At 44.2% G+C, this 13,883-nt stretch overlaps 1 protein-coding gene across 1 annotated transcript in view; it reads right to left on the bottom strand.

The window, feature by feature from the left end:
• The window catches only part of caln1 (calneuron 1), a gene marked incomplete at both ends in the record, with an annotated part of 117,913 nt that extends 105,526 nt beyond the window's left edge, over positions 1-12,387 (bottom strand). Inside the window, 2 exons of the mRNA XM_084142423.1 lie at positions 1,207-1,350; positions 12,270-12,387. Coding sequence (XP_083998549.1) covers positions 1,207-1,350; positions 12,270-12,387 — 262 coding nt within the window. The remainder of the gene's footprint in view (positions 1-1,206; positions 1,351-12,269) is intronic.
• Positions 12,388-13,883: the final 1,496 nt, after the last annotated feature.

The following is a 13,883-nucleotide window of genomic DNA, read 5'->3' as shown; positions in this document are numbered from 1 at the left end:
ATTTAGCACAAAAACATGATTATTTGTCTCTCTGAAATGAAACCATCAAGTGATAGATTTTAAACAAATACATGTATGTCATTGAACAACCCCATGCCATGATTAGATAGTGAAAAAACACACCAATCTCTTTGGTAATTTCTTTCAAACAATAAAAGCAAATTTACCAACATTTCTGAAACTGTATAGCGTTTTGGAATGAAACTCTTCAATTAAACCTGAAGCAACAATATGTTCATGCCTACTGCAATTCCAATTACTTCAATATGTCAATTAGAAATATGAATATCCATGCTGTCAGCAGTGTGCAAACCCGGCTTCGGTTCTCTGCTTCTCTCAAAATAGGAGTCTGGTTGATTTCTAATTTCCTTGAGTCAGTAGGTGAGCTGCTGACTGTGAACTACGAGGACAAAGTCAATGAAAAAACAGATAAACAAAGGTCAGGGGTCAGAGGTTAAAGGTGAGATGGGGTGTTGTGCTACAGTAGCAGATTTCAGCTGATGTAGATCTTCTCTGGTAGGTCACAGCATGGATGGCTTCAGTACAGAAACCACAGGTACCCTGTGTGACCTACTGTAATCGTGTGTGTGCGCGTGTCAGCGTAAATATGTGCAATACGGTTCATTAAGATGAAATGGAGCAAGGGACCACTGCCAACATGTTACACATCGACAGTTTAGAGAGATATTGCTACAGTGGGACTATGGGATATGTTAAGTGCTCCTCCGGTGTGTGTTTGGATAGTAGGATCCTTCATGCTTATTTAAAGTGTAAAGTGGAGGTTGTGATATGAAAGTATGGTGCGAATGAGTGCACATTACTGTGTGCATGTAATGTACTGTATGTACATGTAAATGTGTGTGCATAATGGTGAATGAGCACTCATGTCAATGTATGTGATTATGTAGTCATATGTAGGCCCATGTGTATGAATGTGTAAAAAAGGAAGAGCGGGATCTATTTATGTATATGTGTGTGTCTGATAGTGTGTATATGACCTTTTCCATGTCTTTGTGTGTGCGTGATCATGGTGTGAAAACAGGAGGGAAGGGATCTGATCATGTTTAAATATGTGTGTGTGCGTGTAACAGAGTGGGTCCTGTTCCTGTCTCTCACTGGACTTGAACATGGGACCTTCTGTTACACGTGCAACTGCATGTGTCTGTGTACTGTACATTTGTGAAATGTGTACTGAAGGTGACTCACCATCCATGTCTAGTCTCTGCATGATGATGGCCAGCTCCACCTCACTGGGCATGTATCCCAGCGACCTCATGGCCATGCCCAGCTCCTGCTTGGAGATGAACCCGTTCCCATCCCTGTCCAGCACTCTGAATGCCTCCCGGATCTCTGTCAACACAAACACACACAGGGAGAAGGGAATGGAGGGGAGAGGAGAGGATCCACAATAGTTAGGGATTATTTAGCTATGTGCCTTAGCTCAAGAACAATGCAAATTACATCTGCAATAACCTGCAGGCAACTTTAATGGTGGTGACAAATAAGCTTGCCCTGTGTGTACGGCAAGCCGCTGTACTGTGTCTGTGCTTCTCCTTCCCTTCAGTTTGTAAGATACCCATCAGTATCGAGCCTAAAAGTCAGCAGGCTCCTTTGTGCTTTTATGAATTCATATTTCATTAGTGTGTCTACAGAGAAAAGAGGGCTTATGGCAGTGAGCAGGGCGAGAGAGACAGAGAGAGACAGAGAACAACCCATAAGAGAGCTGGCCACCCCCGCAGAGAAGCCAGCAGAACAACCCACCTCAGATCCTGACCAAAGTCTGGACACCACAGCAGGACAGATAAATGAAGAACCCCAAGCCCAGGGGATACCACCCCCTCTGAGCTCCCCCCTGTCAGCCATCCTGATAGCCCTCCTGACACCCCCCCCCCCCCCCCCCCACACTGAGGACATACACAAGCCACAGATTGTACTCCTTATGGACTCAAACGGGAAATATATACAAGAAAATATACTTTTCCCCAAACACACAGTGTCTAAACTCTGGTGTCCAAACACCCAGCTCGCCCTAGACCTTCTGTCTGAGGACCAACTAGGGTCACCCAGCCACATAATAATAAACACAGGCACAAACGACCTGAGAGCACAGCAGGAAATGGTGGCCACAGCACTCAAGGGAGTGATTGAAAAAGCTTCTTCTACTTTCCCCAACGCACAAGTGGTTATCTCCACCCTGCTACCATGAAAATACTTCCACCATGCTACCATACAGTGCCCTCCAGGACACCTACAGCACCCGAAGTCACAGGAAATCCAAAAAGATAATCAAGGACAACTACCACCCGAGCCACTGCCTGTTCACCCCGCTATCATCCAGAAGGCAAGGACAGTACAGGTGCATCAAAGCTGGGACCGAGAGACTGAAAAACAGCTTCCATCTCAAGGCCATCAGACTGTTAAACAGCCATCACTAGCACAGAGAGGCTGCTGCCTACATACAGACTTGAAAATCACTGGCCACTTTAATAAATGGAACACTAGTCACTTTAATAATGCCACTTTAATTATGTTTACATTTCTTGTATTACCCATCTCATATGTATACAGGTAAAAGTCAGTAAATTATAATATTTTGAAAAACTTGATTTATTTCAGTAATTGCATTCAAAAGGTGTAACTTGTACATTATATTTATTCATTGCACACAGACTGATGCATTCAAATGTTTATTTCATTTAATTTTGATGATTTGAAGTGGCAACAAATGAAAATCCAAAATTCCATGTGTCACAAAATTAGAATATTGTGTAAGGGTTACATTTTGAAGACACCTGGTGCCACAAAATAATCAGCTGATTAACTCAAAACACCTGCAAAGGGCTTTAAATGGTCTCTCAGTCCAGTTCTGAAGCCTACACAAACATGGGGAAGACTTCAGATTTGACAGCTGTCCAAAAGGCGACCATCGACACATTGCACAAGGAGGGAAAGACACAAAAGGTTATTGCAGAAGAGGCTGGCTGTTCTCAGAGCTCTGTGTCCAAACACATTAATAGAGAGGCAAAGGGAAGGAAAAACTGTGGTCAGAAAAAGTGTACAAGCGATAGGGATCACCGCGCCCTAGTCAAGATTGTGAAAAAAAACCCATTCAAAAATGTGGGGGAGATTCACAAGGAGTGGACAGCTGCTGGAGTCAGGGCTTCAAGATCCACCACCAAGAGACGCTTGAAAGACATGGGTTTCAACTGCCGCATACCTCGTGTCAAGCCACTGTTGACCAAGAAACAGCGCGAAAAGCGTCTCACCTGGGCTAAGGAAAAAAAGAGCTGGACTGCTGCTGAGTGGTCTAAAGTCATGTTTTCTGACGAAAGCAAATTTTGCATTTCCTTTGGAAATCGAGGTCCCAGAGTCTGGAGGAAGACAGGAGAGGCACAGGATCCACGTTGCCTGAAGTCTAGTGTAAAGTTTCCACCATCAGTGATGGTTTGGGGTGCCATGTCATCTGCTGGTGTCGGTCCACTCTGTTTCCTGAGATCAAGGGTCAACGCAGCCGTCTACCAGCAAGTTTTAGAGCACTTCATGCTTCCTGCTGCTGACCTGCTCTATGGAGATGGAGATTTCAGGTTCCAACAGGACTTGGCGCCTGCACACAGCGCAAAATCTACCCGTGCCTGGTTTACGGACCATGGTATTTCTGTTCTAAATTGGCCAGCCAACTCCCCTGACCTTAGCCCCATAGAAAATCTGTGGGGTATTGTGAAAAGGAAGATGCAGAATGCCAGACCCAACAACGCAGAAGAGTTGAAGGCCACTATCAGAGCAACCTGGGCTCTCATAACACCTGAGCAGTGCCAGAAACTCATCGACTCCATGCCACGCCGCATTAATGCAGTAATTGAGGCAAAAGGAGCTCCAACCAAGTATTGAGTATTGTACATGCTCATATTTTTCATTTTCATACTTTTCAGTTGGCCAACATTTCTAAAAAATCCCTTTTTTGTATTAGCCTTAAGTAATATTCTAATTTTGTGACACACGGAATTTTGGATTTTCATTTGTTGCCACTTCAAATCATCAAAATTAAATGAAATAAACATTTGAATGCATCAGTCTGTGTGCAATGAATAAATATAATGTACAAGTTACACCTTTTGAATGCAATTACTGAAATAAATCAAGTTTTTCAAAATATTCTAATTTACTGACTTTTACCTGTATACTGTATTCTATACTATCTTAATAATGTTTACATATCTTGCATTACCCATCTCATATGTATATACTGTATTCTATACTATCTATTGCATCTTAGCCTATGCCACTCTGATAATGACATTGCTCATCCATATATTTATATATTCTTATTCCATTCCTTTACTTAGATTTGTGTGTATTCATTTTTTTTGTGGAACTGTTAGATATTACTTGCTAGATATTGCTGCACTGTCGGAACTACATTTACATTTTAGTCATTTAGCAGACGCTCTTATCCAGAGCGACTTACAGTTAGTGAGTGCATACATACTTTTTTTCTTTTTCATACTGGCCCCCCGTGGGAATCGAACCCACAACCCTGGCGTTGCAAACGCCATGCTCTACCAACTGAGCTACATCCCTGCCGGCCATTCCCTCCCCTACCCTGGACGACGCTGGGCCAATTGTGCGCCGCCTCTTGGGTCTCCCGGTCGAGGCCGGCTACGACAGAGCACAAGCATTTCGCTACACTCACAATAACATCTGCTAACCATGTGTATGTGACCAATACATTTGATTTGATTATTTTATTTGAATTGACTGTGCCTCAAAACCAAATGTTTACCTGGCCCACCACTCCACCCTTTACGACCAGGTCAACCTATTCAAGGAAGCAGTGCCCACCTTCGCCAAAAGGACATCGCCCTCAAACGCAGCCCCAACACCTCACACAGGAGCAACAGATCAACAGACACCCTGCCCAGACCAGCGAGACACTCTCCCAGACCTGCGTCAACAGCAACCTTGGGAAAATCCTCTGCATTATCATTAACAGCAGACTCGTTCATTTCCTCAGTGAAAACAATGTACTGAGCAAATATCAAATTGGCTTTTTACCAAATTACCGTACGACAGACCACGTATTCACCCTGCACACTCTAATTGACAAACAAACAAACCAAAACAAAGGCAAAGTCTTCTCATGCTTTGTGATTTCAAAAAAGCTTTTGACTCAATTTGGCATGAGGGTCTGATATACAAATTGATGGAAAGTGGTGTTGGGGGAAAAACATACAACATTATAAAATCCATGTACAGAAACAACAAGTGTGCAGTTAAAATGAGAAAAAAACACACACATTTCTTTCCACAGGGCCATGGGGTGAGACAAGGATGCAGCTTAAGCCCCACCCTCTTCAACATATATATCAACGAATCGGCGAGGGCACTAGAACAGTCTGCAGCACCCGGCCTCACCCTACTAGAATCTGAAGTCAAATGTCTACTGTTTGCTGATGATCTGGTGCTTCTGTCCCCAACCAAGGAGGGCCTACAGCAGCACCTAGATATTCTGCACAGATTCTGTCAGACCTGGGCCCTGACAGTAAATCTCTGTAAGACAAAAATAATGGTGATCCAAAAAAGGTCCAGTTGCCAGGACCACGAATACAAATTCCATCTAGACAATGTTGCCCTAGAGCACACAGAAAACGATACATACCTCGGCCTAAACATCAGCGCCACAGGTAACGTCCACAAAGCTGTGAATGATCTGAGAGACAAGGCAAGAAGGGCCTTCTATGACATCAAAAGGAACATAAAATTCGACATACCAATCTGGCTAAAAATACTTGAATCAGCTATAGAACCCATTGCCCTTTACAGTTGTGAGGTCTAGGGTCTGCTCACCAACCAAGAATTCACAAAATGGGACAAACACAAAATTGAGACTCTGCATGCAGAGCAGAATTAGGCCGATACCTGCTAATTATCAAAATCCAGAACAGAGCCGTTAAATTCTACAACCACATAAAAGGAAGCGATTCCCAAACCTTCCATAACAAAGCCATCACCTACAGAGAGATGAACCTGGAGAACAGTCCCCTAAGCAAGCTGGTCCTGGGGCTCTGTTCACAAACACAAACAGACCACACAGAGCTCCAGGACAGCAACACAATTAGACTCAACCAAACCATGAGAAAAGAAAAAGATAATTACTTGACACATTGGAAAGAATTAACAAAAAAACAGAGCAAACTAGAATGCTATTTGGCCCTAAACAGAGAGTACACCGTGACAGAATACCTGACCACTGTGACTGACCCAAAATTAAGGAAAACTTTGACTAAGTACAGACTCAGTGTGCATAGCCTTGCTATTGAGAAAGGCCGCCGAAGGCAGACCTGGCTCTCAAGAGAAGACAGGCTATGTGCACACTGCCCACAAAATGAGGTGGAAACTGAGCTGCACTTCCTAACCTCCTGCCAAATATATGACCATATTAGAGACACATATTTCCCTCAGATTACACAGACCCACAAAGAATTCAAAAACAAACCTAGTGTGCCATCACAGCAGCAAGATTTGTGTCCTGTTGCCAAACACCATTGTAAATACAACCCATATTTATGTTAATCGCTTTTGTACTTTAACTATTTGTACATAATATGACATTTGAAATGTCTTTTTTATTTTGGAACTTTTGTGAGTGTAATGTTTACTGTAAATTTTTTGATTGTTTATTTCACTTTTGTTTATTATCTATTTCACTTGCTTTGGCAATGTAAACATATGTTTCCCATGCCAATAAAGCCGTTAAATTGAATTGAATTGAATTGAGAGAGAACTAGAGAGAGAGAGACAGAGATAGAAGGAAAGAGAGAGATGCAGCGAGATTGAAAGAGAGAGAGAGAGAGAGAGAGAGAGGCAGCCACGGGTGTTTTTAAATAGAGGTGGAATGTCAGATCTCTAAAGAACACTATGATTGCATGGTATGCTTCAGCACACTGCTGAACACTGAATAATTTGAGGCTGGGTACTACTGGAATACATAGCTTTAACTCACCAGGACCAGAGAGAGAGAGAGGGAGTCTCCTCACCTCACCCACGACCCAGGCTAACTCAAACATGATTTAAGTCCAAACGTGTCCCAGATATGGGATACAATGTGATACACTTTTTGAGAACACAGGCGCTAACAAGAACATTAATATTACGGGTCCAGTCTTGAAAAGACCATGTCATAAACAGAACATAGTAGTGGTAGAGTTCTTGGCTAAAACCATGAGAAAGAGCAAACAACAGGTTAACTGACACTTATTGTAGTCCAAAGTTAACCCAAGCATTAAGTAAAGTTTCATGCTAGAGGAGACCCGCCCATGCTGCCAATCTTTAGCCTATCATTGGCCAATCACCTGTCAATCATCTGCTGAGAAGCTGTCATTCATCCATAGCCAGTCAGGTGAGTAGGAGTGATTTGGTGCTCTGAGCTGCAAGGAGGACAATGGTGTGTAAATGTAATGATTTTTCTCTATATTTAAATCACCTCGTAAAATGAGAAACAATATTTTGGATCGTTAAAAGCACTCAGATGTTACCGAGGGTTCAGGTTAGTCGTTGTACCAGCCTCTGAACAGTCTTTTGTCATTCCCTGCTTCCCAAAACATCTGGCCCGAGCAAACACACTCAGCCATTATCATTCATAACACAGTACACTCATTTTAGTAAAGAGAACACACACACAAACACACACACAGCACAACACAACAAACAGAGAACAACACAAGCACATCAAAGGTGTATGGATTTATTTTGGTACATTGAAATGAGCGTCTCATGAATAAAACCATCAGGAGGAGCAGAACAGAGCAAAGCAGAGCAGAGCAGAACAGAGCAGAAAAGAGCAGAGCAGAGCAGAGCAGAACAGAGCAGTGCAGAGCAGAACAGAGCAGAACAGAGCAGAACAGAGCAGAGCAGAGCAGAACAGAGCAGAGCAGTGAGTGACTCAGGCCTTTGTAAAGTAGGTTCCTGTGTCTGAGGGCTCGGGCCCATTTGAACACCCCAACAACATTCAGACCACGTATCATATATTCAGACAGCTCTCTCCCGCTATTTCTCTATTTCACGCACAACTGCTCCCATATCCATCAGGGCCCTCCTCTGATGTTCTGAAACCAAAGCTTTACAGGGGAGAATGATTTAACATCCTGTATGACAAAGTATTACCAAAGGAACCGGAATACCCAAGGAACAGATCAAACTGAGAAAATAATCAGAGTAAAAAAATACTTGAATTTAAAGTCACTTTAACAGCACCCTGCTTTGCAATCTAGGCCGAGTGCATCACCACGCTCATGTTCAAAAACGTTTTACAACGTAAAACTTAAATATTTGTTCTAATTGGACAACTTCAAGTAGTAACTCCTGGTTTGAAAACGTTTTCTCTCTACAGAACACTACTTATCCCTACTTTCCCAGTGTTTATAATGTGTGATATGTGCTATGTGATATGAAGTTAGTGCTGTCGGTGCTGTATGTGTCTATATATTATAATCTCATACACACATATTGCCTGACCTTTCAGACACAGTAGCAGAAGCAGTAGCAGCACAGATCGACCTCGACGGAGGCAAGACTACCTGGTACACAAAGCTCTCTACCCACACAAACATCTATTCTACATGCTGCGGCGCTCAGAGCACTACACACACACACACACACACACACACACACACACACATACATTATTAGCCAATGTTCAATCATTTGAAAATAAATTGGACGAGCTAAGATTACGGTTATCCTACCAACGGGATATTAAAAACGGTAATATCTTATGTTTCACCGAGTCGTGGCTGAACGACGACATGGATAACATACAGCTGGTGGTAAGACAAGGGGTGGCGGTGGGTGTATATTTGTAAACAACAGCTGGTGCATAAAATCTAATTATTTTCTTTAAAAACTACATTGTTGGTTAAGCGCTTGTAAGTAAGCATTTCACTGTAAGGTCTACACCTGTTGTATTCGGCGCATGTGGCAAATACAATTTGATTTGATTTGATTTGATACATACCAACCACACACAAATCACACAGTCCAGACCACGCTAGTCGAACAAGACACAAAGGGAAACTACATCCCCTCTTCAACAGGCTGAGAGGTTAACAATGTGTAGCTGTACTAAAGCTGACTGATGACAACGTGCTGTATGTGGTGAGTCAGCTAGTTCAACTCAGTACAGTTACACTGTATCACTTTAATGGCCATAGACAAAGACACTTACAGGTAGTTACACCAAATTGCCTCAGTAAATATCCCCATGGTAGAAATGGTGGACATGGTAGAAATGGTAGCTGCCTGCGTATGCTACTATGGATAAACTAACAAGCCAAGGAGATGATTGCTAATCATTACTGTAGTGTGTATATACTATATGATCAATACCTTTATGTCTCTGTTTCTGCTGACAGAGGTACAGTCCATTACATTGATTGACCTTATGAGGACCTCCCAATAAGAGCTATATACATTACCCAATTCATTACATTTACCCAATACATTAACGCCGTCCCAAAACAACTTAACAAATCAAACGAGAGAAAGCCATGCAGTGCCAACTACCAATATTGCTATAGCATAATAACACCACCCTGACTCTGACAGAGTAGGTGGCAATTAGCCTATTATGGTGTACTCTGCATCCAATTTAAGATAGGCACCATAAAGGAAAACTCCACCCAGAAACTATATTTTGGTATTTGTTACATTAGTGAACAACTACACTAGATGCTTTCAGACCACAAATACTGTATTGTTGACATAGTCCCAAAATGTTTTGCTTGTCAGCAATCAAGTTTTCAAGATATCTAACTTTCAGAACACAGAAATCATCACCGTATGATGCATTTTGCACCATATGATGCTGCGTTTTGCATTATATGATGCAAAATGCATCATACGGTGATGATTTCTGTATTTTTAAAGTTACATATCTTGACAACTTGATTGCTGACAAGCAAAATATTTTGGGACTATGTCAACAATACAGTATTTGTGGTCTGAAAGCATCTAGTGTAGTTCATAAATGTTTCGACTGGTCCAAACTCGGTGATTCATGGCTAAGAATTCATTACTACTTATACCATCACTATCTCTAGCCTACGGTTTATCCTGCCCATATCAAACACCTAAACCCCAGCCTTCCTCAAACTCCCTCTATGACCCTCACCAGCCAAATCCACAGTCCCAGTGTCACGATCGTCTGACGAATGAGACCAAAGCGCAGCGCGTTGAGCGAACATGACTTTATTAAATTAAAGTACTGAACACCAAAACAACAAACAATGACGATACGTGAAGTCCACAGTGACAATGACTGTACAGGAACAAAAACCCACAAACACAAGGTGAAAACACACAGTTTAAATATGGCTCCCAATCAGAGATAACGAGCCGACAGCTGACACTCGTTACCACTGATTGGGAGTCACACGACCAAACAAGGAAACAACCACATAGACAACCCAACCAAACAGAACACAACGAAACGAACACACCCTGGCTCAACATACAAAGTCCCGGAGCCAGAGCGTGACAGTACCCCCCCCTAAAGGCGCGGACTGCGACCGCGCCTCAAAGAACCCAAATAGGGGAGGGCTGGGTGGGTGTTGCTCCTCGGAGGCGGCTCCGGCTCTGGCTCCGGGCTTGACCACCATCCTACATCCATCCCCCCGTAATGGCCCCGGTCCGATCCAACCCAGCTGGCTGGATCCGGACTGATGACGCGCACCCCTAACTTGGCGCGTGAGGCAGGGACGGACCGGACCTGGCTGACAATACGCATCCTCGTCTTGGTGCGTGGAGCCGGAACGGACCTCCTCAGGCTGACGACTCGCCTCCCTGGCTTGGTGCGCGTAGCAGGCATAGGCTGAACCATGTTGACGACTCGCCCCCTTGGTTTGGTGCGAGTAGCCGGAACGAGCTGACCCAGGTTGACGACTCGCACCCTTAGCCTGGTGCGAGTGGCAGGAACAGTCCGGGTTGGGCCGGCGACGCACACCGTAGTTTTGATGCGTGGAGCAGGAACCGGCCGGGCTGGGCTGGCGACGCACCCCTTTGGCTTGGTGCGTAGAGCAGGAACGGGCAGAGCCGGGCTGACGAGACGCACCACAGGCTTGATGCGGAGAGCAGGCACGGGCCGTGCCGGACTGACGACGCACACCACTGGCTTGGTGCGGGAAGCTTGGATGGACCGGACTGTACTAGGGACACACACCACTGGCCCTACACCGGGATCTGGAACGGGCCGGACCGGACTGGCAACACACGCCAGTACCTCTCGCCGTGCCTCTACTTCCTCCATCCCCTCTTCGACCAGTGGCCCCCGTAACCCGGCGGCCTTCTCCAGCAACCCACTGGGCCGCTCTATCGCGGCCTCCTGCTGGTCCGACGTCGTGAGCCCCCCCCTAAAAATTTTCGGGGCGTCTCTCCTACCCGTGGACCAGGTCTCCATATCCCTCGCCAGCCTCTCGCCCTTCTGCCATAGTGTCAAGCCCTTCTCCTCCTCACTCGGCTTGACCCAGTCCAGGAGGCGAAGGAGATCTGTGAGGGATCTCCCTGGCGACGGCTCCTGGACACGCTGCTTGGTCCCATCTTGGTGGGTTTTTCTGTCACGATCGTCTGACGAATGAGACCAAAGCGCAGCGCGTTGAGCGAACATGACTTTATTAAATTAAAGTACTGAACACCAAAACAACAAACAATGACGATACGTGAAGTCCACAGTGACAATGACTGTACAGGAACAAAAACCCACAAACACAAGGTGAAAACACACAGTTTAAATATGGCTCCCAATCAGAGATAACGAGCCGACAGCTGACACTCGTTACCACTGATTGGGAGTCACACGACCAAACAAGGAAACAACCACATAGACAACCCAACCAAACAGAACACAACGAAACGAACACACCCTGGCTCAACATACAAAGTCCCGGAGCCAGAGCGTGACACCCAGCCCTAATCTCTATCCCCTCTCAACCAAACAAACAAACCAACCAAGCCCAACCCTAACCCAACCCAACCCAACCAAACCCAACCCAACCAAGCCCAACCCTACCCAACCCAACCAAGCTCAACCCAACCCAACCCAACCAAGCCCAACCCAACCAAGCCCAACCCAACCAAGCCCAAACCAACCCAACCCAACCCAACCCAACCCAACCAAGCCCAACCCAACCCAACCCAACCCAACCAAGCCCAACCCAACCCAACCAAGCCCAACCCAACCTAGACCCAGTAGTACCAGCCCAAGCCCTGAGGAGTCTCACCGTCTAGCTCCTCCACAGAGATGCTGGCCAGCTGGTCACTGTCGTTGTCCTCAGACAGAGAGTGATTCAGGTAGTTCCCCTTGTACAGCAGCCCTGCCGTCACATGGTGGAACGGCATCTTGTCCCTGAGTGAGCGAGAAAGGGTTGGGGGATTAGTTTAGGATCAGTGAGATCAGAACATATGAGAGAGAGAGAGAGAGAGAGAGAAATCTAATGTAAAAAATCTAAATGACATGAACATGAGACCCTTACATAATCCTTACATAATGTTACAGTATGTCCATACAGTAATTATGCACATTTGGAATACCTTTCAAATAGAAAGATAAACAACATGCTAAGTCAAAAGTTGACCCTTAATTTAAGACTGATAACTACCTTGAGTTATCTTTTTCCCATGTGATATGATCAAAAAACACAATACAGACAAAACAAGCAGAAAGTGATGATGTCCATATTTTCAGATCCCAAAGTAGTAGTAACACTCTCCCACTTGGTCGCAGGTTCAGGAATGGCTGAAGAATTGCAACATTTACCTGGAGCTAACTCTGCAAATAGCACTGCTGGTTGACTTGAAAAGCCATAGTCAATCGATCAATAATAAAATAATACTCTTAGCAAAAATGTTTCTTTAATTTACAATCTGTAGAAACTATGAGAATAGAAAGGTTCAGAACTTTTGTGAAACATCACAGCACATTTGAAAAATATATGGCAATTAGAAATCAAAACTGGATTGTTTTCAGAGATAGATGGGAGGGGTTGAGGGTAGCTGAAAAAACAAGAAACAAAACAGAAAAGATAACTAATGTAAAAGATACTGTGTCTGTAAAATGTATATATACTGAACAAAAATATAAACGCAACATGCGACAACTTCAATGCTTTTACTGAGTTATAGTTCATACAGTGGCTTGCGAAAGTATTCACCCCCCTTGGCATTTTCCCTATTTTGTTGCCTTACAACTTGGAATTAAAATTGATTATTGGGGGGGGTTTGTATCATTTGATTTACACAACATGCCTACCACTTTGAAGATGCAAAATATTTTTTATTGTGAAACAAACAAGAAATAAGACAAAAAAACAGAAAACTTGAGTGTGCATAACTATTCACTCCCCCCCACTCTATAAGCGTGGCACATGTAGCCACTAGGATTTCTGCCCATTCTTCAAGGCAAAACTGCTCCTTCAAATTGGATGGGTTCCGCTGGTATACAGCAATCTTTAAGTCATACCACAGATTCTCAATTGGATTGAGGTCTGGGCTTTGACTAGGCCATTCCAAGACATTTAAATATTTCCCCTTAAACCACTCGAGTGTTGCTTTAGCAGTATGCTTAGGGTCATTGTCCTGCTGGAAGGTGAACCTCCGTCCCAGTCTCAAATCTCTGGAAGACTGAAACAGGTTTCTCTCAAGAATTTTCCTGTATTTAGCGCCATCCATCATTCCTTCAATTCTGACCAGTTCCCCAGTCCCTGCCGATGAAAAACATCCCCACAGCATGATGCTGCTGTGTTCTTCGGGTGATGACAGGTGTTGGGTTTGCGTCAGATATAGCGTTTTCCTTGATGGCCAAAAAGCTCAATTTTAGTCTCATCTGACCAGAGTAC

The sequence above is a fragment of the Coregonus lavaretus genome (assembly GCF_964263955.1).
Source record: "Coregonus lavaretus genome assembly, chromosome: 26".
In the NCBI taxonomy this organism is placed as follows: domain Eukaryota; kingdom Metazoa; phylum Chordata; class Actinopteri; order Salmoniformes; family Salmonidae; genus Coregonus; species Coregonus lavaretus.
This window is presented reverse-complemented; position numbering and strand designations above follow the sequence as displayed.